General features: G+C 41.1%; 1 protein-coding gene across 10 annotated transcripts in view; it reads right to left on the bottom strand.

Moving 5' to 3' along the window:
* Positions 1–23699, bottom strand: part of numb (NUMB endocytic adaptor protein) — a 244205-nt gene that overhangs the window by 6726 nt on the left and 213780 nt on the right. For 8 of the 10 annotated variants that reach the window (XM_041214093.1, XM_041214091.1, XM_041214092.1 and 5 more), the window contains 3 exons: positions 8434–8721; positions 6596–6757; positions 6348–6488 (listed from right to left, as the gene is read on the bottom strand). In XM_041214093.1, coding sequence (XP_041070027.1) covers positions 6348–6488; positions 6596–6757; positions 8434–8721 — 591 coding nt within the window. The remainder of the gene's footprint in view (positions 1–6347; positions 6489–6595; positions 6758–8433; positions 8722–23699) is intronic. The other 2 variants (XM_041214098.1, XM_041214099.1) reach the window with 1 other exon arrangement.

The following is a 23699-nucleotide window of genomic DNA, read 5'->3' as shown; positions in this document are numbered from 1 at the left end:
TACAGCTGCAGTAAGACATTTTTGCTCCTGTACTCAAGCCCTCTTGCAATGCAGGCCAATATACCATCTGCCGCCGCCTTAACTACTTGCCGCACTTGCATGCTTGCTTACAATGATTGGTGTACAAGGACGCCCAGGTTCCTTTGTACATCAACATTTCCCAATCTATCACCATTTAAATAATACTCTGCCATTCTGTTTTTCCTACTGAAGTGGATAACTTCACACTTATCCACATTATACTGCATCTGCCATGTATTTGCCCATTCATTCAGCCTGTCTAAATCGCCTTGAGGCCTCTTAACATCCTCCTCACCACTCTCATTCCCAACAAGTCTCGTGCCATCAAACTTGGAAATATTACATTTGGTTGCCTCATCCAAATCACTGTTGTATATTGTGAACAGCTGCCACCGCCCGTCAATTTGAAAAAGGCCCATTTATTCCTACTTTCCGTTTCCTGTCTGTTAACCAATTCTCAATCCATGCCAATATATTGTCCCCAATCCCACGTGTTTTAATTTTGCATACTAGTCTCTTATGTGGGACTTCATCAAAAGCTTTCCGAAAATCTAAATACACCACATCTAATGGCTCTCCATTATCTAGTTTGCTAGTTACGTCCTCAAAAAACTCCAGTAGGTTTGTCAAATGTGATTTCCCTTTCATAAATCCATGTTGACTTTGTCTAATCCTGTTGATATTTTCTAAGTGTCCTATTATCACATCTTTTATAATAGACTAGCATTTTCCCCTACTACTGATGTTAGGCTAACCGGTCTGTAATTCCCTGTTTTCTCCCTCCCCCTTTTTTTAAATAATGGGGATACATTTGCCACCCTCCAATCTGCCAGGACTGTTCCAGAATCTACAGTATTTTGGAAGATGACAACTATCACATCCACTATTTCCATAGCCATCTCCTTTAGTATCCTGGGATGTAGATTATTAGGCCCTGTGGTTTATTGGCTTTCAGTCCCATTAATTTCTCCAGCACTGTTTTCTTTTTAGCGACACTAATTTCCTTCAATTCTTCCTTCTCACTAGACCCTTGGTTCCCAGCATTTCTGGGAAGTTATTTGCGCCATCCTCAGTGAGACAGAACTAAAGCAGTTGTTTAATTGCTCCGCCATTTTCTTGTTCTCTATTATAAATTCTCCCGTTTCAACCTTAAGGGACCTACATTTGTCATCACTAATATTTTTCTTTTTATATACTTATAGAGGCTTTTATAGTCGACTTTTAATGTTCCTTTCAAGTTTACTCTCATACTCTATTTTTCCCCTCTTAATCAATCTCTTGGTCTTCCTTTGCTGAATTCTAAACTGCTCCTAATCCTCAGGCTTGCTACTTTTTCTAGCAACTTTATATGACTCCTCTTTGGATCAAATACCATCCTGAATTTCTTTTGTTAGCCATGATTGGGCTACTTTTCATGTGTTTTTGCGCCAGACAGGAATATATAACTGTGGCAATGCATACATTCGTTCCTTAAATATTAGCCATTACCTATACACCATCATGCTTTTTAATGAAGCTCCCCAATCTATTTTAGCCAACTCACACCTCATACCTTCGTAGTTTCCTTTGCTTAGATAAAGGATCCTAGTTTCGGATTGGATTTACTTTCGATCCTAATGAAGAATTCTATCATGTTATGGTCACAGTTCACTAAAAGACCCTGCACAACATTATTAATTAACCCCTACTCATTGTACAATACCAAATCTAGATAGTCTGTTCCCTCACTGATTCCTCGACATACTGGTCTAAAAAAACCATCTCATACGCATTCCAGGGATTCATCTTCCCCAGCATTATTGCTAATTTAGTTTGCCCAGTCCATATGTAGATTAAAGTCACCCATGATTATTGTAGCACCCTTGTTACATGCAATTCCAATTTCCTGTTTAATGCCATCCCCTACTTTACCACTACTGTTTGGAGACACATAAACAACTCCCACTAATGTTTTCTGCCCCTTGTTGCTTCTTAGCTCCACCCGGACTGATTCCACATCTAGATTTTCTAAGCCAATGTCCTCTCTTCCTATTGCATTGATTTCATCCTTAACTAACAATGCCACCCCACCTCCTTTTCCTTTTTGCCTGTCCCTCCTAAAAATTGAGTACCCTTGGATATTCAGTTTCCAGCCTTTGTCACCTTGCAGCCATGTCTCTGTAATCGCAATCATATCATATCCATTTACATCTATTTGCGCTGTTAATTTGTCTGCTTTATTGAGAATGCTCCATGCATTCAGATACAGTGCCTTTAGGCTTATCTTTTTAACATGTTTACACATCTTATTTTGTACTATAGCCCTAGTTTCCTCTGCCTTCCACTTTTGCTTTCTACTTTACATCTTTCATTCCTATCTGTTTCCCTCTCTTGTGGCTCCCTGCTCAGGTTCCCATCCCTCTGCCACTCTAGTTTAAACCCTCCCCCACAGTACTAGTGAATACCCCTGTGAGGATATTGGTCCTGGTCCTGCTGGGGTGCAGCCTGTCCAACTTGTTCCGGTCCCATCTTCCCCAGAATTGGTCCCAAGGCCTCAAGAATCTAAATCCCTGACTCCTACACCGTCTCTCCAGCCACGCATTCATCTGGTCTATTCTCCTATTCCTGATCTCACTAGCATGTGGTACTGGGAGTAACCCTGAGATTCTACCTTTGAGCTCCTGCTTTTTCATTTATTTTCTCGCTCCCTATATTCTGCTTTCAGGACGTCACCCCTCTTTTTACCTATGTCATGGGTACTAATATGGACCACGACCTATGGCTATTCACCCTCCCCCTTCAGAATGTCCTGCAGCTGCTCAGTGACATCCTTGACCCTGGCGATATCCCATCCTCATCTCATGTCTGCGGCAGAAGAAACGTCTATCTGTTCTCTTTACAATAGAATCCCCCATCACTATTGCTCGCCCACTCTTTTTTCTCGTGCAGCTGAGCCACTTGTGGTGCCACGGACTTGGCTTTTGCTGCATTCCCCTGCAAAACCATCTCCCCCAGCAGTATTCAAAATGGAAAATCTGTTTGAGAGGAAGACGGACTCAAGAGATTCCTGCACTACCTGCCTAGTGTCTTTACTCTGTCTGTCTGGTGGTCACCCATTCCCGTTCTGCCTATGCACACTACCTGCGATATGACCATCTCATTGTATGTGCTATCCACGAAGATCTCATCCTCGCGAATGCTCCACAATGCAGTTGCAGCTCTCGCTCCGAAACACTGATTTCGAGTAGCTGCAGCAGGAGGCACTTGCTGCACACGCGGACTGAAAGTTTCCCTGACTTCCCACATCGCACAGGCGAAGCATTCCACTTGGCCAAGTTGCCCTGCCATGACTTACTCTTATATTACATTTACTTCCTCTAGTTTAGAGAATATTACTGAGTATTGAGCAGTGAAGGTAAGCTTGCGGTAAACAGTAGTAGAAAGCCCATTGGCAGATCTCTCAACTAGCATGTTGAGGAAAGGTAACTCATTTGACTGCTCTATTTCAAAGGTGAATTTGAGTGCAGGATAGAGCCAATTAAGGTGTATCAGCAAGTTCTTACACGAACTGCGGATTCAAGAATATCAAATGTATCATCTATATGTTGGAAGTATGCAAGGAGTAGGAGGTTAGGTGTCATTCCAGCAAAGAACGCATTTCTGGTAGAAACTGACAAAGATGTTTGCGAGAGCTGGGCCGAGAGGGGAATCTGATGGCAACACCATCTAGTTGGACATACATGTGTGATTAAAACCGAACTCAGGTGCACGAGTTGCTGAGTTCATAAGTTCAATTAATATAGATTCAGACAATGGCGGAGCATCTAGATCACCATAATCTAGTGACATGGTGTAGTGCATGGTACCGGCTTCCTTGAAAGGTACACTGGTGAATAGGTTAGCAATGTCGAACAACCAGAATCAACCTGCCTAGTCTGAATTTGAACAAAAGTTTATCAGTTAACTGTTCCCTGGTGCATTCTCCATGGCAACACCTCTACTAGTGTTCACTAACCAACCGATCAGCACTCTCTTTTCATGCAGTGAAAATTTTGTTCGCTTTACTATTGGTAATCATGCAATCTGTCCTGATGAGTACAAGACAAAAAGCTTCAACAGCATGTCACTTTTTCAGCAATGCTCAAATTCTGTACGACCAAAAGACAGAGTCTGGTTATTGTTGGAGACATTTGACAGCATTTCACACTCACATGCTTCATTTTTTTCAGCACATGTAAAACAATGTGAGAATTGAATACAATTTACAGCAGAGGAGTTTTAAACCATTAAACCTTAAATGCTATTAAAAGATTCAAAGCTAATAATTATTACAACAGAAAAAGCAAGCAATAGTTAAACAATTTCAAATTGATAGTGATTCAGGTATATTACTGACTCTTAACCTAAAGGAATTTTAAGGTGAAAGGCTCACATATTTCAGTATGAATGGAATATGAATGATGAAAACAACAACTCATATTTATATAGCACCGTTAACAGAAAAAAGTTCCAAGATACTTCAAAGGAGCGCAGTTAGGCAAAAATCTACACTGAGCTAAAGAAGACATTAGCAGGTTGATAAACAGCTTGGGTCAAAAAGGTAGCTTTTAAGGAGCGACAAAATAGGAGAGAGGAGTGGAGAGATTAAGGGAGGAATTCCAGAGCTTAGGGCTAAGATGGCTGAAGGCATGCCTATCTATGGTGAAGCGATGGGATGCATAAAAAGCAATGGAAGAATGCAGAGATCTGAAGGCTGTTAGGCAGGAGGAGGTTACAGGGATAGGGCTGGGCAATGAGAAGAGGATATGAACATGAAGGTAATATTAATGACTTGCATTTATATAACAGCTTTAACTTAGCAAAAAATCCCAAAACACTTAGAACATTGGAGATGGGCGGTTGATGGAAGGGTTTTTAAGGAAAGGGGGTGGATGGCAGGTTTGAAGGGGAGGAGGGGACATTAACAGAGGAGAGAGAACTGTTGACACCAGCTAACCTCGAAGCCAGAAAGGAAAACTGGATGGTCAAAAGTTTGGTGGGAACAGGGTTGAGGGAGGAGGAGGTGGGTCTCATGAATAAGATGAGCTTGAGGAGTGAGCATGGCAGCAAATAAGATAGAATCTAGAGAAAGATATGAGTTGTCTGGAATTCGCTGCCAGAGGAGGTGGTAGAAGCTGGTACGAAAGTGGTGTTTAAGAGGCAGCTTGACAAATACATGAATAGGACGGGAATAGAGGGGTACGGACCCTGGAAGTGCAAAATGTTTTAGTTGAAGGGCAATATGACTGGTGCAGGTTGGAGGGCCGAAGGGCCTGTTCCTAAGCTGCACTTTTCTTTGTTCTTTGAGTTCAAGGCTAGGCCAGTGGAGAACATCAGAGGAGTTTGGCCCAGTGGGCAGGCTAAAGGAGGGAAATGGCAGAGACAGTTGAATGGATGATAGCCGTTTTTGTGAGAAGGAAGTCCACAAGCTCATTGCAATTGAGAGTGGAGGTGAGGATGGAGGAGTCAAAAGAATGTGGTTTAAGTTGATGATTTGTGGTAAAGAGAAGCCAAGGGGTTATCTTTGTATACTGGGATGATCTTTACATAATGAGCAGGACCCGACAGTGTTCAATATGGTTCAACCAGATCTGGCAATGGATGGTTAAATCAAGTCATGGGATAGACAGGGAGCTAATGTAGGTCAGCAAGTAAAAGGATGATATAGGTGGAAGAACTTTGGTGTAGATATGAACAGCAGAAATCTGAATCAGCTGAAACTTATGGGAACGAAATATGCTTAGCTCTAGGAGAGCTTGGAATAATCACATCTGGAGGTAGCAAAGGTATAGAAGGGGGTTTCAGCAGCAGAGAAGCTGAGCAGAAATAAAGACACGCAATGCTAAGTAGGCTGTGTTCGTGATGGAGGGATGACTGGGTTAGAACGTCAACTCAGGGTTAAAAAGGATGGCAAATAATGCAAACTTGAGACAGGTGCTGAGGAGAGGGGTAGAATTAGAGTAGAGTTTGTTGGAAGGGGTAGTATGTGAAGATGAAGGCTTAGGTATTTCTAATACTTAGCCCAAGTCACGTGAAACAAAAATGGAGAAGCTTCTCTGGTAATACGAGTTATCTCCAACAAAATTGCATAAGCACAGCATACTGAATTTGAAATGACTTCAGTTATTTTTGAGGCTTAGCATTAATATATACCACCATAGACAAATCGATGATGAAATTAGTAAGTGAAGTCCCCACATTTTTGGTCCTGAGCAAAATAATTGGGGCTATGCAACGAATGCTTAATTATAAATATGCCTCTTACTTCCATCTCCAGTTATATCCTTAAACCATGTGTATAACCTTACTTGTAGCTATTGCAGTTCCTGCGCTAGTTGTGGGGGCCTGGGCCCAAGGGTTTGTGTCACGCACCGGCATTACTGTGGGAGACATGGTAGGTGCTGCTGGTGCTGGAACAGGCAGTGGAAAGGCTGAAGCTGCTCCATTGACTACAATAAGAGCACATATCAAATGGTCAAATCTGCAACACTACAACCTAAATATTCTTTGTCAAAGTTAAGTCGTTTTCCAAAGTGCCATCAAACCAGCTACCCACCTTGGGAGGCAGTCACTTGAGGAGCGGCACCCATAGTAGGTTTCGTCATTGGTGCAGAAGAGAATGGGTCCTCCACTTGACCACTGAATGCATGTGTTATTTGAGAGCACAGGGAGCTTATACTGTCCCCTTCAGCTGTGCTCTCACCTTCCATTTCAGGCACTGAAAAAGAGAGATAAGAACAATCACAATAATATTTACAATGACATATGTACTTACTCTTTGAAATATTCTCTCTCTCATTTTAGTGCAGTCCAAAATAACAAAGCTAGAATATTGCCACTCAGAGCAAATATATAGTCAAGTCCATGGCTTGCACAAAAGGCAATAACATTGGCTGTATTCCAGCACAGCCCTTTCACTTCCAGGCCTCAATCCAATCCAGGCCGTCATCGTCTTGGAAAGCTGTTAAAGATCCCAGCTCAGTTAGTCTGAACACATTCAATTGCGTATGAGTGGAAAGAGGTCACAACATTAGAAGTGTCTTCAAAATAGAATCAGTACTAAAATTTAGTTTGATTGCAAGTCAGATCACAGAGATATATACTCTTTGGTATTTGAATGGAACTTGATTAAAGAATATTAATTGATGAAACTAACAAAATTGCTTTCTCAGTTACTGTCTAAAGTAGTGGGCATAAACATACTTCCACACTCTCTTCCTACCATCATTCATCTACACTTGATGTACCAAGATGCAGCTGTCCACATGACCTTGTGGTTAGAGGTGAACAATGCAGACCTTGTCTTCTCTGATATGTGTAGAGTTTGATGGTCTCAACCAGTGCAGCAGCTGAGATGCTATGACAAGTCTCAACACCTCTGGGCTATGGAAGGGAACAATTACCCAGGCTTTCCATTCCTAAATAGTGACCCTTGTTCTGGCATCTGGTTCACATATAAAGAACAACCAATTTAGGGTGAAACTGAAAAGCCATAGTGCCATGGTACCATATTCCTGCTTCTTGCAGCACCCAACTGTCACAGAGACCAAATATAAAAGCAAAGATATACACTATGGGGTAACATTCCAATAAATAGTTTAACCTAAGAAAAGGTCACACAATTTTCCTTTTCCAAGACATTAACATCTAAAGGAAGAAAATGAGAATTTGGTATCAAATGAGAAACAGAAAAGTTCAGGAGGAACCAACTGAATGATTATGCATCTGGGGCACAAGAGATTAGTTTGGGACTTCATGACAAAACCCGAAAAGGCAAGTAAGCATAATTGTATTTTTGAGAGAAGAGAAGGAATAAAATGGACAAGTTTTTCCTTGAATGCTTTGCTCAGATTATTGCTTAGTACTGGTTCTATTTTGAAGACACTTCTAATGTTGTGACCTCTTTCCACTCATACGCAATTCAATGTGTTCAGACTAACTGAGCTGGGATCTTTAACAGCTTTCCAAGACGATGACGGCCTGGATTGGATTGAGGCCTGGAAGTGAAAGGGCTGTGCTGGAATACAGCCAATGTTGTTGCCTTTTGTGCAAGCCATGGACTTGACTATATATTTGCTCTGAGTGGCAATATTCTAGCTTTGTTATTTTGGACTGCACTAAAATGAGAGAAAGAATATTTCCAAGAGGAAGTACGTATGTCAGTGTAAATATTTTTGCTTAGATTATTCACTAAAAGTCATTTGCTACAGGTCATTGCAGGAGAAGTATTTGCCTTCGCAAGCAACCATTAGGGTTCACGTTTAGAAAACGCAAGTTTTCACAATCGTTAATAGTACAACTCAAATCCTTCATTGAGAAAGCATTTAATGAATAACTGCTCTCTCCAATATCCATTAACTAATAGCCCAAGTAGAAACTCTCAGGGCCTCATACCTGTGTTTTTAATTTGGAAATCTGTCTTCCGTTGCATGGTTGAAGGCAATTCATTTATTCGAAGGGACATTTGCCTTTTGAATGGAGATGTTGTCTGGCTCAGTACTGGGAAACCTCGGAAAGATCCTTGCCTGGCGAGTTGCTCCACAGGTGCATGCCTTCTCGGTATGGCATGTATGTTGCTAGATTCCTTGCTTTCTGTAATGGTGGATGGGGCAGATGGCGAAGCTGATGGAACTGCAGGTAATGCAGCAGATGCAGTTACGACAACAATTCTCTCTGCTTCAGCTGTAAGTAGAATATCACACTCTTAAACTCTTAGCAAATTCTTAGTAGAGTTTGAACTTAAAAACATTACCAAAGACAGATTTCCAAAATTCTGACTAATTCCTTCACAAAGGTATGCCATTTTAAAGAAAACACATGTTTGGCTTCAGTTTTTGAGGACTTTTGACCAAACAAGCAAGTTTGCCAACAGAAAGGAACATCAGCTTTTTCGCCAACACTCCGTTAAACAAAACCATTCAGCACCTTAATAGAATACCTACTCAGTAAACTCCAAAAAGGCTTTCTGCATCATTGCTGTTATTCCACACCTACTTGATGAACAAAATGTACAGCTCAGTCCATCAAATGAGGCGCCATCGTCAATTTAACACAAAGCTCAAAACTGAATTTATTCTACACAATTCTAAATATGTCTTAACTCTACCGCAAAATGGAAGAATTCTCAGTTTTTTTCCATATCAAGGCAGCGTTTTTGACAAAATGTGGCATCCAGGAACCTTAGCAAAACTGAAGTCAATCGGAATCGGGGGGAAACTCTCCACTGGTTGGAGTCATACCAGCACAAAGGTTTTGGTTGTTGGAGGTGAATCATCTCAGTCCTAAGAAGTTGCTATAGGAGCTCCTCAGGGTAGTGTCCCAGGCGCAACCATCATCAGCTGCTTCATCAATGACCTTCCCATAAGGTCAGAAAGTGGGGATGTTCACTGGTGATTGCACAATGTTGAGCAACATTTGTGACTCCTCAGATAATGAAGCACTCAAAGTCTATGTACAGCAAGACCTGCACAACATTCAGGCTTGGGCTGATAAGAGGCAAGTAATATTCCTGTCACACATGTGCCAGGCAATGACCATTTGCAACGAGAGAGAATCTAACCATGGACCCTTGACATTCAATAGCATAACTTATGCTGAATCCCCCAATATCAACATCCTGGGGGTTACCCTTGACCAGGAACTGAATTGGACTAACCATACAAATACTGTGGCTACAAGAGCAGGTTAGTGGCTAGGAATTCCGCAACAAGTAACTCACCTCCTGACTCCCCAAAGTCTGTCCACCATCTACAAGGCACAAGTCAGAAGTGTGAAGTGTGATGGAATACTCGCCACTTGCCTGGAGCTCCAATAACACTCAGGAAGCTCAACATCATCCAGGACAGAGCAGCCCATTTGACCATTCACTCCCTCCACCACCAACGCACAGTGGTTGCTGTGTATACTATCTACAAGATGCACTACAGCAGCTCACCAAGCTCCTTTGACAGTACCTTCCAAACCCTTGACCTCTGCCACTGAGAAGGACAAGAGCAGCAGATGCATGGGAACACCACCATCTGCAAGTTTCCCTTCAAGCCACACACTGCCCTTACTTGGAAATATTTCACTGCTCCTTCACTGTTGCTGGATCAAAATCCTGGAGCTCCCTTCCTAAGATCGCTGTGGGTATACCTACGCCACACAGGCTGCAACGGTTTAAGAAGATGGCTCAGCACCACCTTGTCAAGAGCAATTAGGAAGAAGATAGAAATGCTGATGCAGGCAGCAACACCAACATACCATGAAAGAATAAATCCAAAGAAGAAATACAGGAAGCTATATGATTGAATAAGAGCACCACTTAATGACTTTGAGCTGTCAGATCAAGCAGTATTTCTTCATGAAAGCAAGTAAATTGTTCCCAGCTATCTTACAGTGAAGAAAATAAAGCACTATTTCGAGCAAGGAAGGACCATGTGATCAACATGGATCTTGGATAGTAACAAACTCCACAGGTTGGTATCCCATTGGCTGTTCCTTTACAACCCAGGTGGTCTATTCATATGTATGTGGAGTAAATTACGAAGAGTGAAACAGGGGAGCTACATTGAGATTTATAAGGTTGCTATGTCTTGGGATTTTGTCTTAATCTAGGGTAAAATGAAGGGCGTCAGGTGACTTGTTCTGAAGTCTGGGTGATGTGGCTGTTGAAGATTAAAGAAGAGTCTTGATTGTTTTGCTGGAAATAAGGTACAAGGTGTCTACATTTGGAGACAATGACAGCTGCATCTGTGTTTACAGTGGTTAAGACTGCTAGTCTTTGAAGTTCCAGGAAGGTGTTGAGAAGATAAGGTTGCAAACAGTTATGCTTTAAATTGTCCATTTACTTGCAACATTTGGGGTCTCAAGGATAGCTAATCACCATTTCTATCTGGATACAAGGCCCATGTAATTCACATTGCTATAGAGATGGGCTTTGAGAGGGGAAGGATTTCTAAGATATCTCTGAAACTCTCAGATACAGGCAGTCTGCCTGGATCCAGGAGGCAGGGAGTAGCTAGTGGTTGAGAATCTCTATGGTTTACCACAGAAGAATGCGGGTGGGAACTCCCTTGGATTGAAAAGAAAAATTTGTCAAAATTTGTAACTAGGCTGGAAGATTTAGCTTGCACTAAAGGGAGAGTCGCCAGAAAAAAATCACACCGTGAAAGACAGTTCTGAGATTAAAAGTTGCCAGACTGAGAAAGGAAAGGAACTGAGGTAAACCCTCAGGAGTTACAAATCACTTTGGAATGTATCTGTGAAAATCATGCTTCAATAGTGCTTTGACTTTGTTACAGTAAGAGTTTTAAAACGTGAAATCTTGCCATGTCATCCTTTCAGCTCTCAACTGGAAGCTCAAATTTTTTTTTTACATAAAAGAAATTGTTTTCTACAGGAATCATAACAGGAGGAAGAACTACATCCAAGTGTCTGCATCCAGAATTATTCTGATTCTGTTTTCCAGCACTGCTCTGCAATGTCACACAAAGCTCAAATTAGTCACACCAACTGAGAACTGTTTGACTCACACTGCTAATAGATCTGACGAAGAAATTAACATTCCTATAATGTACACATGATGGTTCAGTGTAATAATCAATAACCAGATGCCTAATTACTTTACAGTTCTACTCGTGAGCATGTATCTTTTTAAAACATTACTAAACTTAAGCATTGACAACTGATACACTGAGGAAATGTACAATACTTAGAAAAGTGGTGGTGGTATGGCACAGAAGGCAGGTGGATACAGATTTGAATCTTATTCAATCCTGTTTATCTGAATTGCATTGAGCGAAGAGAAGCCAAATATTGGAGAGACCAGTTATGAATGAAGCCTGTTCTCTAAGATGTGGAACTCAGAGCAGGCTAGGAAAAGGAGATAAAAATTCCAAACAATTGCCTGCCAAAAGCCAACTAAATACACTTTAAAATATGATGGGCTAGTTTGTGTGTGTGTTTTCCTTCAAGTGCAACAAATTCAGCATATTTCAGTGAATACATTTGATGAATAGGAGCAAATGAGATGGAAAGCTGACATATGCGGTTAAAATGTAAAGGCCAAACTCACATTAAGCAGGTTGCATATAGTTGCCACTTTATAGTAATAATTTTGAAATGATAACCTAACAAGACAGCCCACATACAACACTGTATATAAACATAGAAACTAGGAGCAGGAGTAGGCCATTCGGCCCTTTGAGCCTGCTCCACCATTCATTATGATCATGGCTGATCATCCAACTCAATAACCTGCTCCCGCTTTCTTCCCATACCCTTTGATACCTTTCACCCCACGAGCTAGATCTAACTTTCTTAAAAACATACGATGTTTTGGTCTCAACTACTTTTTGTGGTAACGAATTCCACAGGCTCACCACTCTCTGGGTGAAGAAATTTCTCCTCATCTCAGTCCTAAATGGTCTACCCCATATCCTCAGACTGTGACCTCCTGGATCTGGACTTCCCCACCATCAGGAACATCCTTCCTCCATCTACCCTGTCTAGCCTTGTTAGAATTTTACAGGTTTCTATGAGATCCCCCCTCATTCTTCTGAACTCCAGCGAATATAATCCTAATCGACTCAATCTCTCCTCATATGTCTGTCCCGCCATCCCAGGAATCAGTCGGGTAAACCTTCACTGCACTCCCTCTGTAGCAAGTGCATCCTTCCTCAGATTAGGAAACTAAAACTGAACACAATATTCCAGGTGTGGTCTCACCAAGGCCCTATACAATTGCAGCAAGACATCCCTGTTCCTGTACTCGAATCCTCCGGCTATGAAGGCCAACATACTATTTGCCTTCTTTACCACCTGCCGCACCTGCATTCTTACCTTCAGCGACTGGTGTACGAGGACACCCAGGTCTCATTGCACATTCCCCTCTCTCAATTTATAGCCATTCGGATAATAAACTGCCTTCCTGTTTTTGCTACCAAAATGGATAACCTCACATTTATCCACATTATACTGCATCTGCCATGCATTTGCCCACTCACTCAGCTTGTCCAAATCACACTGAAGCATCTCTGCATCTTCCTCACAGCTCACCTTCCCACCCAGCTTTGTGTCATCTGCAAATCTGGAGAAATTACATTTAATTCTCTCATCTAAATCATTAATATATATTGTGAATAACTGGGGTCCCAGCACCGATCCCTGCGGTACCTCACTCGTCAATGCCTGCCATCTGGAAAAAGACCCGTTTATTCCTACTCTTTGTTTCCTATCTGCCAACCAGTTTTCTATCCATCTCAATACATGCGCTTTAATTTTACACGCCAATCTCTTATGTGGGACTTTGTCGAAAGCCTTCTGAAAGTCCAAATAGGCCACATCCCCCTCATCAACTCTACTAGTTACATTCTCGAAAAATTCCAGTAGATTTGTCAAGCATGATTTCCCTTTCATAAGGGTCCAATCCTGTCAATGTTTGTTTTCCACGTGCTCAGCTATTAAATCTTTTATAACAGACTCTAGAATTTTCCCCACTACCAACGTAAGGCTGACTAGTCTATAATTCCGTTTTCTCTCTGCCTCCCTTTTTAAATAGTGGGGTGACATTAGCTAACCTCCAATCTGTGGGAACAGTTCCAGAGTCTATAGAATCTCGGAAGGTGACCACCAATGCATCCACTATTTCTAGGGCCACTTCCTTAAATACTCTGGGATGTAGATTATCAGGCTCTGGGGATTTATCGGCCTTCAATCCCATCAATTTCCCCAACACTATTTCCTTACTAATACTGATTTATTTCAGTTCCTCCCTCTCACTAAACCCTGTGTTCCCCAACATTTCTGGTATGTTACTCATGTCCTCCTTTGTGAAGACAGCAAATATGTATTTAGTTGTTCTGCCATTTCTTTGTTCCCCATTATAAAGTTAGGGACCGACATTTGTCTTCACCAATCTTTTTCTCTTCACATACCTATAGAAACTTTTACAGTCAGTTTTTATGTTCCCTACAAACTTACTCTCGTACTCTATTTTCCCCTTCTTAATCAATCTCTTGGTCCTCCTTTGCTGAATTCTGAACTGCTCCAGATCCTCAGGTCTGTTGCTTTTTCTGGCCAATTTGTATGGCTCTTTCTTGCATCTAATACTATCTCTAATTTCCCTTGTAAACCATGGTTTGGCCACCTTTCCTGTTTTACTTTTGCTCCAGACAGGAATAAACAATTGTTGCAGTTCACCCATGCGCTCTTTGAATGTTTACCATTGCCTATCTCCTGTCATCCCTTTAAGTAACGTTCCTCAATCCATCATAGCCACTCGCGCCTCATACCATCGTAGTTTCATTTATTAAGATTCAGGACCCAAGTCTCTGTATCAACGATATTATTATATTATATACTTCTATTATTTTTTCATATACTTTTGAAGTAAATAAAGTACAGTATCAAATGAAAACTTACACAATTTCTTCAGTTTACTGCAATACACTATTTAGAAAAGTGTTGATTGTTTAATTTATGAACTTCATTTACTTCATCATACCATACAAAATACACAGAGGATGAACTATTTCAAAATGTAAGTTTGTCATAGACCATACCTTCAGATATTTTCAAGTTCACTGAATATGGCATTCAGTAATCCAATTAAATATCACAATTAGTTCAGATATTATATCATATACTTCTGAGCTATTTATGGTCAGACATTATTTAAGGCGCTCCACTCTTGTTGAGACTACATGTAAACACAATTCAATTTGATTAGAGTTGACAGACTAATCTTTGAATGTGACAGGACAAGCCAAGAAGACTTTCAAAAAAAACCACACCAGAACCTTGGTTTTATAAACAGAGCATAGAGTACAAAAGCAGGAAGTGATGCCTTATAAATCAATGATTAGGTCCCAGCTGGAGGAGTGTCTCGAATTCTGGGCACCACACTTTAGGAAGGGTCTTGAGGGCGTAGATGAGATTTATTCAGATGGCACCAGGGATGGTACAGGACTAACAAAGGCAAAAGCATTACCTCTGCACACCTTCGTGGCAGAGGTAATAAAATTCAAGGTTTCATTGCTGGAGACTGCTTTCATTGGCAATAAAAACATTCTTCATCACTACCCCGGCTCCTTTTCGCCACCACCAAAATGAATTCAAAAAGTATAAAGGAGAACTGAGAAAGGTATCAGTATAAATAGGCAGATAACAGAAAAAAAAACCCCTAAGGCTTTCACAAGCATATAAATAGTAGTAAAGGGGTAGTCAAAGGAAGGGTGGGACTGTTTAGGGAGATAACGTAGAATAATATACTGCACAGAAACAGGCCATCAGCCATACCAGTCCATGCTGGAGTTTGTGCTAAACTTCAGTCTCCTCCCATCTTTCTAACAGCACAACTCTCTATTTCCTACTCCCTCATATTTTATCCAGCCTCCAGTTAAATGCATCTTAACCTATATGCCTCAACCCTGCCCTGTGATTGGGAGTTCCACATTCTCACTAATTTTGAGATAAAGAAGTTTCTACTGAATTCCCTATTGGATTCTTTTTATTTTGTTCTCCCCAACAAGTGGAAATATACTGGGACTATTAAAACTTCTTACAATTGTAAAGACCTCTGTTAGGTCACCCCTCAGTTTGCTCTTTACAAGATTAAAGAGACCCAGTCTGTTCACCCTTTCCTGATAGGTACAACCTTGCAGTTCTGCTATCATACTTGTAAACACTTTTTGCACACTCTCCAGTGCCTATATATTCTTATTATAAAATGGCAACTACGCACAGTACTCCCAAATATGGTTCAACCAAGGTTCTATAAAGGTTTAAAATAAATTTTCTACTTTCAATGCTATGCCTCTAGAAATAAAGCTTGTCTTGTTTTTTTCCCCAAAATGGCCTTATTAAACTGCATCACTACTCTAAGTGATTTGTGTATTTGTACTTCCAGACACCCTTTTGTGCCTCTACTACATTTCAATTCCTATTTTCCAAGTAATGTGAGATCATATTTTTCTTACCAAAACACTTAACATTTACAGGGAGTCCTCCTTGCAAACTGTGTTCCTGAAAGTTGCAACTTTAAGGGAAAAGGACCAAGTGAATAATAGGTTCCCATAGGAATCAATGTAAGTAAGAATTAGCTTCCTTCAGACATTTCTCATCCAGAAAAAGACATTGTACAATTTGAAATTCTGTAGCATCTGTGTATGGCAAGGTGCATTCCTAGCTAAAATGCCTTGCAAATTAAAATACATAACCAAATATAAGAAATATAATACACAATACAACATTTAAAATAAATTCACTGACCTACAGTACTTTTAGATTGATTAGGCTCCATCTAGTGGCAGAAGTTGGTCAGTACAGGTAGCAGCTGAAGTCCCAGGATTACCTACATGATCAACTTCTGCAACTGGATGGAACGTAGGACTTCAGTGCGAGATCAGAACGGGAGCCAGCATTCAGAAGCCGAGCAGTTTAAGAACAGACTCCAGGAACTAATGTAAGAATAGAGGGTTGGAGGCAAGGATGAAAGACAAGACTTCAAATGAGGGGAAGAGGGATTGAGGGTGGGAACAGAATACACAGGTCATGGGAATAGGCAGCCACAGAAGAGGGAGTCTATGGCAAACAATTTTAAATTGAAACTAGCAATTTAAATGAACATACTCACACTACTTTATGAACAACATTAAAGTTAGTAAGCAGGGACTTACTGCACCCGTGTTGAAATTGATTTGCCTGTTCTGCAAGTTTTTAAATGTCTTGTAATTTGTTGCAGTCCTCCTCAGTGTTAACTATCATTCACCCCCCCTTTCCTCTACCCACAATATCCACAAATTTAGAAATTGCATTTTTGATTTCAAAATTTAAATCATTAGCTTAAACTGTGAACAACAATGTTCCCAGCATTGATTTCTGTGGGGCCTCACTTTCCAGCTCTAATACTCTTTACCCCTACTCTGCTGTCTGTCTTGCCGCTATTCTGCTACTTATCCCTTGACGCTGCATGCTCTGATGTTATTGGTTGATCTATTATGTGGCAGCCAATTGCACACCTTTTGGAAATCTAGATAAATTACAGCTACTGTATTACCATTGTCCGAACACTATCTTACTCTTCAAAGAATTCAATGAGACTGGTCAACCAAAACTTTTCCTTATGAAATCCATGCTATTTGTCCTGGTATTTTTGGTTTCTAGATATCTTTCTATTTCTTCCTTTAATAGAGATTCCATTATTTTTCCTGTCTTCAATGTTATTGATGGCAGCTGTGTCATCATAGTGTTAGGAAATAGGAATAGTTTAAATAAGTTGTATTTGTATTTGTGGGTGTTAGAAATTAGTTTTGGCTTTAAAGTTTAAGTTTGATTTCTATTTTTGTATTTGTGTGTTAAGAAAGGTCAAATTGAGTTTTAGTTTCACTTTAAAATTTCTAATGAGGGTAAGCTAAGTTAAGCAAACAAGAGTAGAAAACAGACAGTGCTGTAGCATAGCAATAGGTGTCCTGTGAGGCAGGTCCCTCACATAGACACACACAGAAAAGCTAGTTTGCTGGTGAGCTCAGTTGGTTTTGAAAGCAGCTGTCAGGAGAGATTGGAGCAAAGAGAACAGATAGCCAGTCCCAAACTAAAGAAAAGACCCCAAAACCCAGAGAAGTGGAACAGGAGGAAGTTGGAAGACAACCTTCCAATCAAAGGAAGGACAGGAACCTGGATGAGGTCCTGTTAAGTAAAGTTAAGAGTGAAGGGCAGAGAAAAAGGCTCCAAGCTTCAGATTTAAAAAGACAAAAGCTGCAGAAAGCAGATTTAAAGCAAGAAAAGTTTGCAAGAGGCAAGAAGGTCCAAAGAGACAACTGAAGGTCTATAACCTTTTGCTATGGGCACATGACACAATGGTGTATTGTTGACGGCTGAGTCAGCGATAGAGGGTGCATAGGAGAAGACTTGAATGCATGTGGTGACCCAGGGAAGAGGAACATCAGAAGGAGAGTTCGAAAACCTGGATGTGAGCCTTTGCGGAAGGCATCTGAGAGAAAGCGTTGGTTTGGGAGAGAATCCAAGACAAGGTCTTGGAGAGTGAAGGTTAAGAAACCCCCGTGTGAAAGACAGATGCACTGCACGTGAGACTGGTTGGGTTATGGTGTGACAAGTATCTGTGGGGAGTTGAGGAGAGATCCATAGCAGCTGGTTGAGATGGCATCTGTCACTTGGTTTCAGATTGTGGTGTGCCTGACAACAGAGTGCCGATTGGTACATGGGCTGTGTACTTATTATGGACATTAAAGTATAAGATAGCTTTTGTAACTTGTGTCATCCTTACGCATCTGAAAAGATCTGTAAAGGTATAGTTGTGGGTGAAGGAGTAATGTAGTATAACTCATCTATTCTTGTTCAATAGATGTCTTATTCTTTTATTAAAAGTTCATTCACTGACTCCTGTGACTCTGTTCAATAGTTACCTTCCACGTATCTAAATAAAAGTTAGGATCTATTAAGCTGGGTTCCACTCTGAGATCAGGTTTTTGCAGAGGTAACCTCAGCTAGAATCATAACAATAGGAACAGGAGTAGGCCATTCAGCCCCAAGAGCCTGTTCTGCCATTTAACCTTCTTGTGGAGGCAGAGACTCTGACTGAGCTACTAAATGAATACTTTTCATCTGTTTTTATTAAAGTAGAGGATGCTGACAATGTCACCAAAGAGGAGGCAGGAGAAAAACTGGTTGGGATAAAAATAGAGGTGGTGTTTAAAGTCCTCACAGTAGAAAATTTCTGGATGAAACGCATCTTAAGATACTAAGGGAAACAAGGGTGAAAATTACAGAAGTCTCAGCCACAAGCTTCCAATCCTCCCTTAATAGGAGAGGGGTGCCAAAGGACTGGAGGATTTCAATAATGTAGGAAGGAAAAAAACAGACAAGTGCAGGTCAGTCAGTCCAATGTCAGTGGTGGAGAAATTTTTAATGACAATAATCTGGGAGTAAAGTAATTGATATTAATAGAAGGAGTAATTTGACAAGGAAGTATTCAATGAACAGCATGAACTAGGAAGTTCTGAGGAACAAAGGGACCTTGGCGTGTGTGTCCATAGATCTCTGAAGGTGGAGGGGCATGTTAGTGGGGTGATGAAAAAGGCATATGGGACACTTACCTTTGTCAATCGAGGCATAGATTACAGAAGTAGGGAGGTCATGTTGGAGTTGTGTAGAACCTTGGTGAGGCCGCAGCTGGAGTACTGTGTGTAGTTCTGGTCACCACTTTATACGAAGGATGTGATTGCACTGGAGTAGGTGCAGAGGAGATTCACCAGGATGTTGCCCGGGATGAAACATTTAAGTTATGAAGAGAGGTTGGATAGACTTGGGTTCTTTTCGTTGGAGCAGAGAAGACTGAGAGGTGACCTGACTGAGGTGTACAAGATTATGAGGGGCATGGACAGGGTGGATAGGGAGCAGCTGTTCCCCTTAGTTGAAGGGTCAGTCCATGAGAGGACACAAGTTCAAGGTGAAGGTCAGGAGGTATAGGGGGGATGTGAGGAAAATTATTTTTACCCAGAGGGTGGTGACGGTCTGGAATGCGCTGCCTGGGAGGGCAGGATGAGCACTTGGCACGTCATAACATTCAAGGTTATGGGCCAAGTGCTGGTAAGTGGGATTATGTAGGTAGGTCAAGTGTTTCTCACATGTCGGTGCAGACTCGATGCCGAAGGGCCTCTTCTGCACTCTGATTCTGTGATACTTGGAAAAATATGAGTTAATAAATGAAATTCAGCATACATTGGTTAATGACAAATCATGCTTCACTAGCTAGAGTGAGTACTTTGATGAAGTAAGAGCAAGGGTTGATGTTAAATGTATGATGATAAAGTTTACTGAATTGTCGCAAAATTGGAGTCCATGAAAGGTGAAGTGATAGCATGGATACAAAATTGACTATGGAACAGAAAGCTGAGAGTAGTGATGAATGTCATTTTTCAGACTGGAGATATGTATATAACAGTGTCCCCTAGGGATAAGGTATTCAGACCATTACTTTTTTGATATATAATGATGACCTGGACTTGGGGATGGAAAACAATTTCAAAGTTGCAGATGGCACACAGCTCAGTATCATAAACAGTGAGGGCGATAATAACAACAATTCAGAGGACACAGACAGACTGGTGAAATGGACAGAAAAATGCCAGATGAAATTTAATGCACATAAGTATGAAATGGTAGGAAGAATGATGAAAGGCTATATGTCGTAGATGCTGGCTTACAATTCAGCCTTTGAAGGCTCAAAAAATCTCTCCAAAAATGAGCGATTGACTTAAAAGCCAAGTATAAAAGTAAACTGCCAGTGTCCTCAGCATCCAAAGCAAAGATTGGGCATGTCTTAAACTCCTGCGCATCTTCATAACATCGCCTGCTTGATGCCTTGCGCCTAGTTATAAGGCACTGGTAAGTAAAACTTGCATTTGTGGGTCTGACTTAAAATGTGAGTACAGCGTGTCGTGGCTAAAAAAGGGATCGACATATATGATAAGAACGTAATCTTTGGGGCCGGAAAAATGGGGTCGTCTTATACACTGGGTTTTTTTTAAATTTTTTCATGGGTTGTGACCACTGGCAAGGCCAGCACTTATTGTCTATCCTTAATTGCCCTCAAGGTGGTGGTGGTAAGCCAGGTTCTTGAACTGCTGCAATCCATCTAGTGCGGGTACACCCACAGTGCTCTTAGGATTAAGGGAGTTCCAGAATTTTGACCCAGTGACAGCGAAGGAACGGCAATATATTTCTAAATCAGGAGGGCATTCCAGGTGGTAGAGGTCATGGGCTTGGAAGGTGCTGTTGAAGGAATTTTGTTGAGTTGCTGAAGTGCATCTTGTAGATGATACACATTGCTGCCACTGTGCAGCGGTAGTGCAGGAAGTGGATGTTGGAAGTGGTGGATGGGTGCCAATCAAGTAGACTGCTTTGTTGTAGATGGTGTCAAGCTTCTTGAGTATTGTTGGAGCTGCAGACTCCAGGCAAATGGAGAGTATTCCATCACACTCCTGATTTGTGCCTTAGAGATGGCAACAGGCTCTGAGGAGTCAGGAAGTGAATTACTTGCTGCAGAATTCCCAACCCCTAACCTGCTCTTGTAGCCACAGTATTTATATGGCTGGTTAATGGTAACCCCCAAGATGCTGATAGTGGGGGATTCACTAATAGTAATGCCACTGAACGTCAAGGGGAGATGGTTAGATTCTTTCTCGTCAGTGAGGGTCATGGCCTGGTAATTGTTTCTTGTCACTTGTCAGCCCAAGCCTGAATGTTGTCTAAGTCTTACTGCTTTTGGTCAAGGATTGCTTCAGCGAACATCCCCACTTCTGACCTTGCATCAGCAGGAAGTTCAGAAAGGTCATATGCCACAATTCATCAATTTTAAAGGTGATTTAGGAACAGAGAGACTTGGACGTGTACATGAAACTGGCAGGACAATATAGGATGGCTGTTAAAATGGTATGCAGGATCCTTAGCTTTATAATAGAGGTATAGAGTACAAACACAAGGACATCCTGCTCAGCCTTTATAAAGCAATGACTAGGCCCCAGTTGGGTATTGTTTCCAATTCTGGGCAACACACTACAGGAAGTATGTCAACACCTTGCAGAGGGTAGGAAATTTACTAGAATGGTGCCAGAGATGTAAGACTTCTGTTACCGAGAGAGACCAGAGAAATTGGGGTTGTTCTTATTACAACAAAGAAAGTTAAGGTGAGATTGATAGGGGTGTTAAAAAAATCATGAGAGGTTTTGATGGTTAAATCTCCGGATTACTACCTGAGCCACGAGCTAATTGGCACAGGGTCAATAAGATTAAAGTATTCCTCCTCATCTCTGATTTAAATCTACCACCCCTTAGCCTAAAACGATGGCTTCTTGTTCTAGAATGCCCCACAAGGGGAAACATCTGCTCCACATCTACATTGTCTATCCCCTTTAGTCTCTTATATACCTCAATTAGATCTCTTCTCATCCTTCTAAACTCTAGCGAGTATAGGCCTAAACTGCTCAATCTCTCCTCATAAGCAAGCCCCACATCTCTGGAATCAATCGAGTGAACCTCCTCTGAACCACCTCTAATGCAACTACATCCTTCCTCAAGTAAGGGGACCAAAAACTGTGCACAGTACTCGAGGTGCGGTCTCACCAATGCCTTGTACAGTCGCAACAACACTTCCCTATTTTTATACTCTATTCCTTTAGCAATAAATGTCAAAATTCCATTTGCCTTCATTATTGCCTGCTGTACCTGCATACTAGCTTTCAGCGATTCATGCATGAGGATACCCAGATCCCTCTGCACTGAAGCATTCTGAAGTTTCTCTCCATTTAAATAAGTCACCTTTTTATTCTTCCGACCAAAATGGATAACCTCACACTTATCCACGTTAAACTCCATCTGCCAAATTTTGGCCCATTCACCTAACCTGTCCATATCCATTTGTAAATTTTCTTATTTCTTCATTGCAACTTACTTTCCCATCTATTTTGCAAATTTAGCTATAGTAACTTCTATCCCTCAATCCAAGTCTTTAATATAGATTGTAAGTAATTGGGGACCAAGGACCAAACCCTGTGGCACGCCACTAGTTACAGCTTGCCATCCAGAAAAAGACCCATTTATCCTGACTCTCTGCTTTCTGTTGGTTAGCCAATCCCCTATCCAAGCTAATCTGTTACCCTTAACTCCACGTGATCTTATCTTGTGTATTAATCCTTTGTGCAGTACCTTATCAAAGGCCATCTGGAAGTCCAGATATACTACATCTACAAGATCCCCATTATCCACTTTGCTTGTCACATCTTCGAAGAACTCTAGCAAATTAGTCAAACACGATTTACTCTTCATAAAACCATGCTGACTCTGAAGGATTGCATTTTGACTTTCCAAATGCCCCATTACTACTTCCTGAATAATGGATTCTAACAAATTCCCAATGACAGATGTTAAACTAACTGGTCTATAGTTTTCTACTTTCTGCCTCCCCTCTTTTTGAATAAAGGTGTTATATTAGCATTTTTCCAATTCACTGGAACCTTTCCAGAAACCAGGGAATTCTGGAATATTATAGCCAATGAATCCACTATCTCTGCTGCCACTTCCTTTAAGGCCCTAAGATGTAGGCCATCAGGTCCTGGGGACTTGTCACCCTTTAATCCCAATAGTTTGCTCAGTACCTTTTCTCTAGTGATGGTGATTGTTCTAAGTTCCTCCTTCTCTATATCCTCTGCACTACCTATTACTATTGGGGTGGTACTAGTGTCCTCCACTATGAAAACTGAGGCAAAATATTGATTAAGCATCTCTGCCATTTCTGCGTTCCCCACTATTAACTCCACAGTCTCGCCCTCCAAGGAACCAACATTCACTTTAGCTACTCTCTTTCCTTTTATATACTTGTAGAAGCTTTTGCTATCAGCTTTTACATTTTGCGCTAGTTTTCTTTCATAATTTACCTTTGCTCTTTTTATTTTTAGTAACCCTTTGTTGATCTTTAAAAGTTTTCCAATTTTCCAGCCTGCCACTGACCTTTGCAATTTGGTATGCCTTAAGTTATTGTTTTATTATAGTTTTTGCCTTTGTTATCTTTAACTTCCTTGCTTAGCCGTGGATGCTTTTTCCCCCTCTTAGCATCTTTCTTCCTCATTGGGATATATTTTACTTGGGAGGAATTGAATATCTCC

The sequence above is a fragment of the Carcharodon carcharias genome, chromosome 20 (genome assembly GCF_017639515.1).
Source record: "Carcharodon carcharias isolate sCarCar2 chromosome 20, sCarCar2.pri, whole genome shotgun sequence".
NCBI lineage: Eukaryota > Metazoa > Chordata > Chondrichthyes > Lamniformes > Lamnidae > Carcharodon > Carcharodon carcharias.
This window is presented reverse-complemented; position numbering and strand designations above follow the sequence as displayed.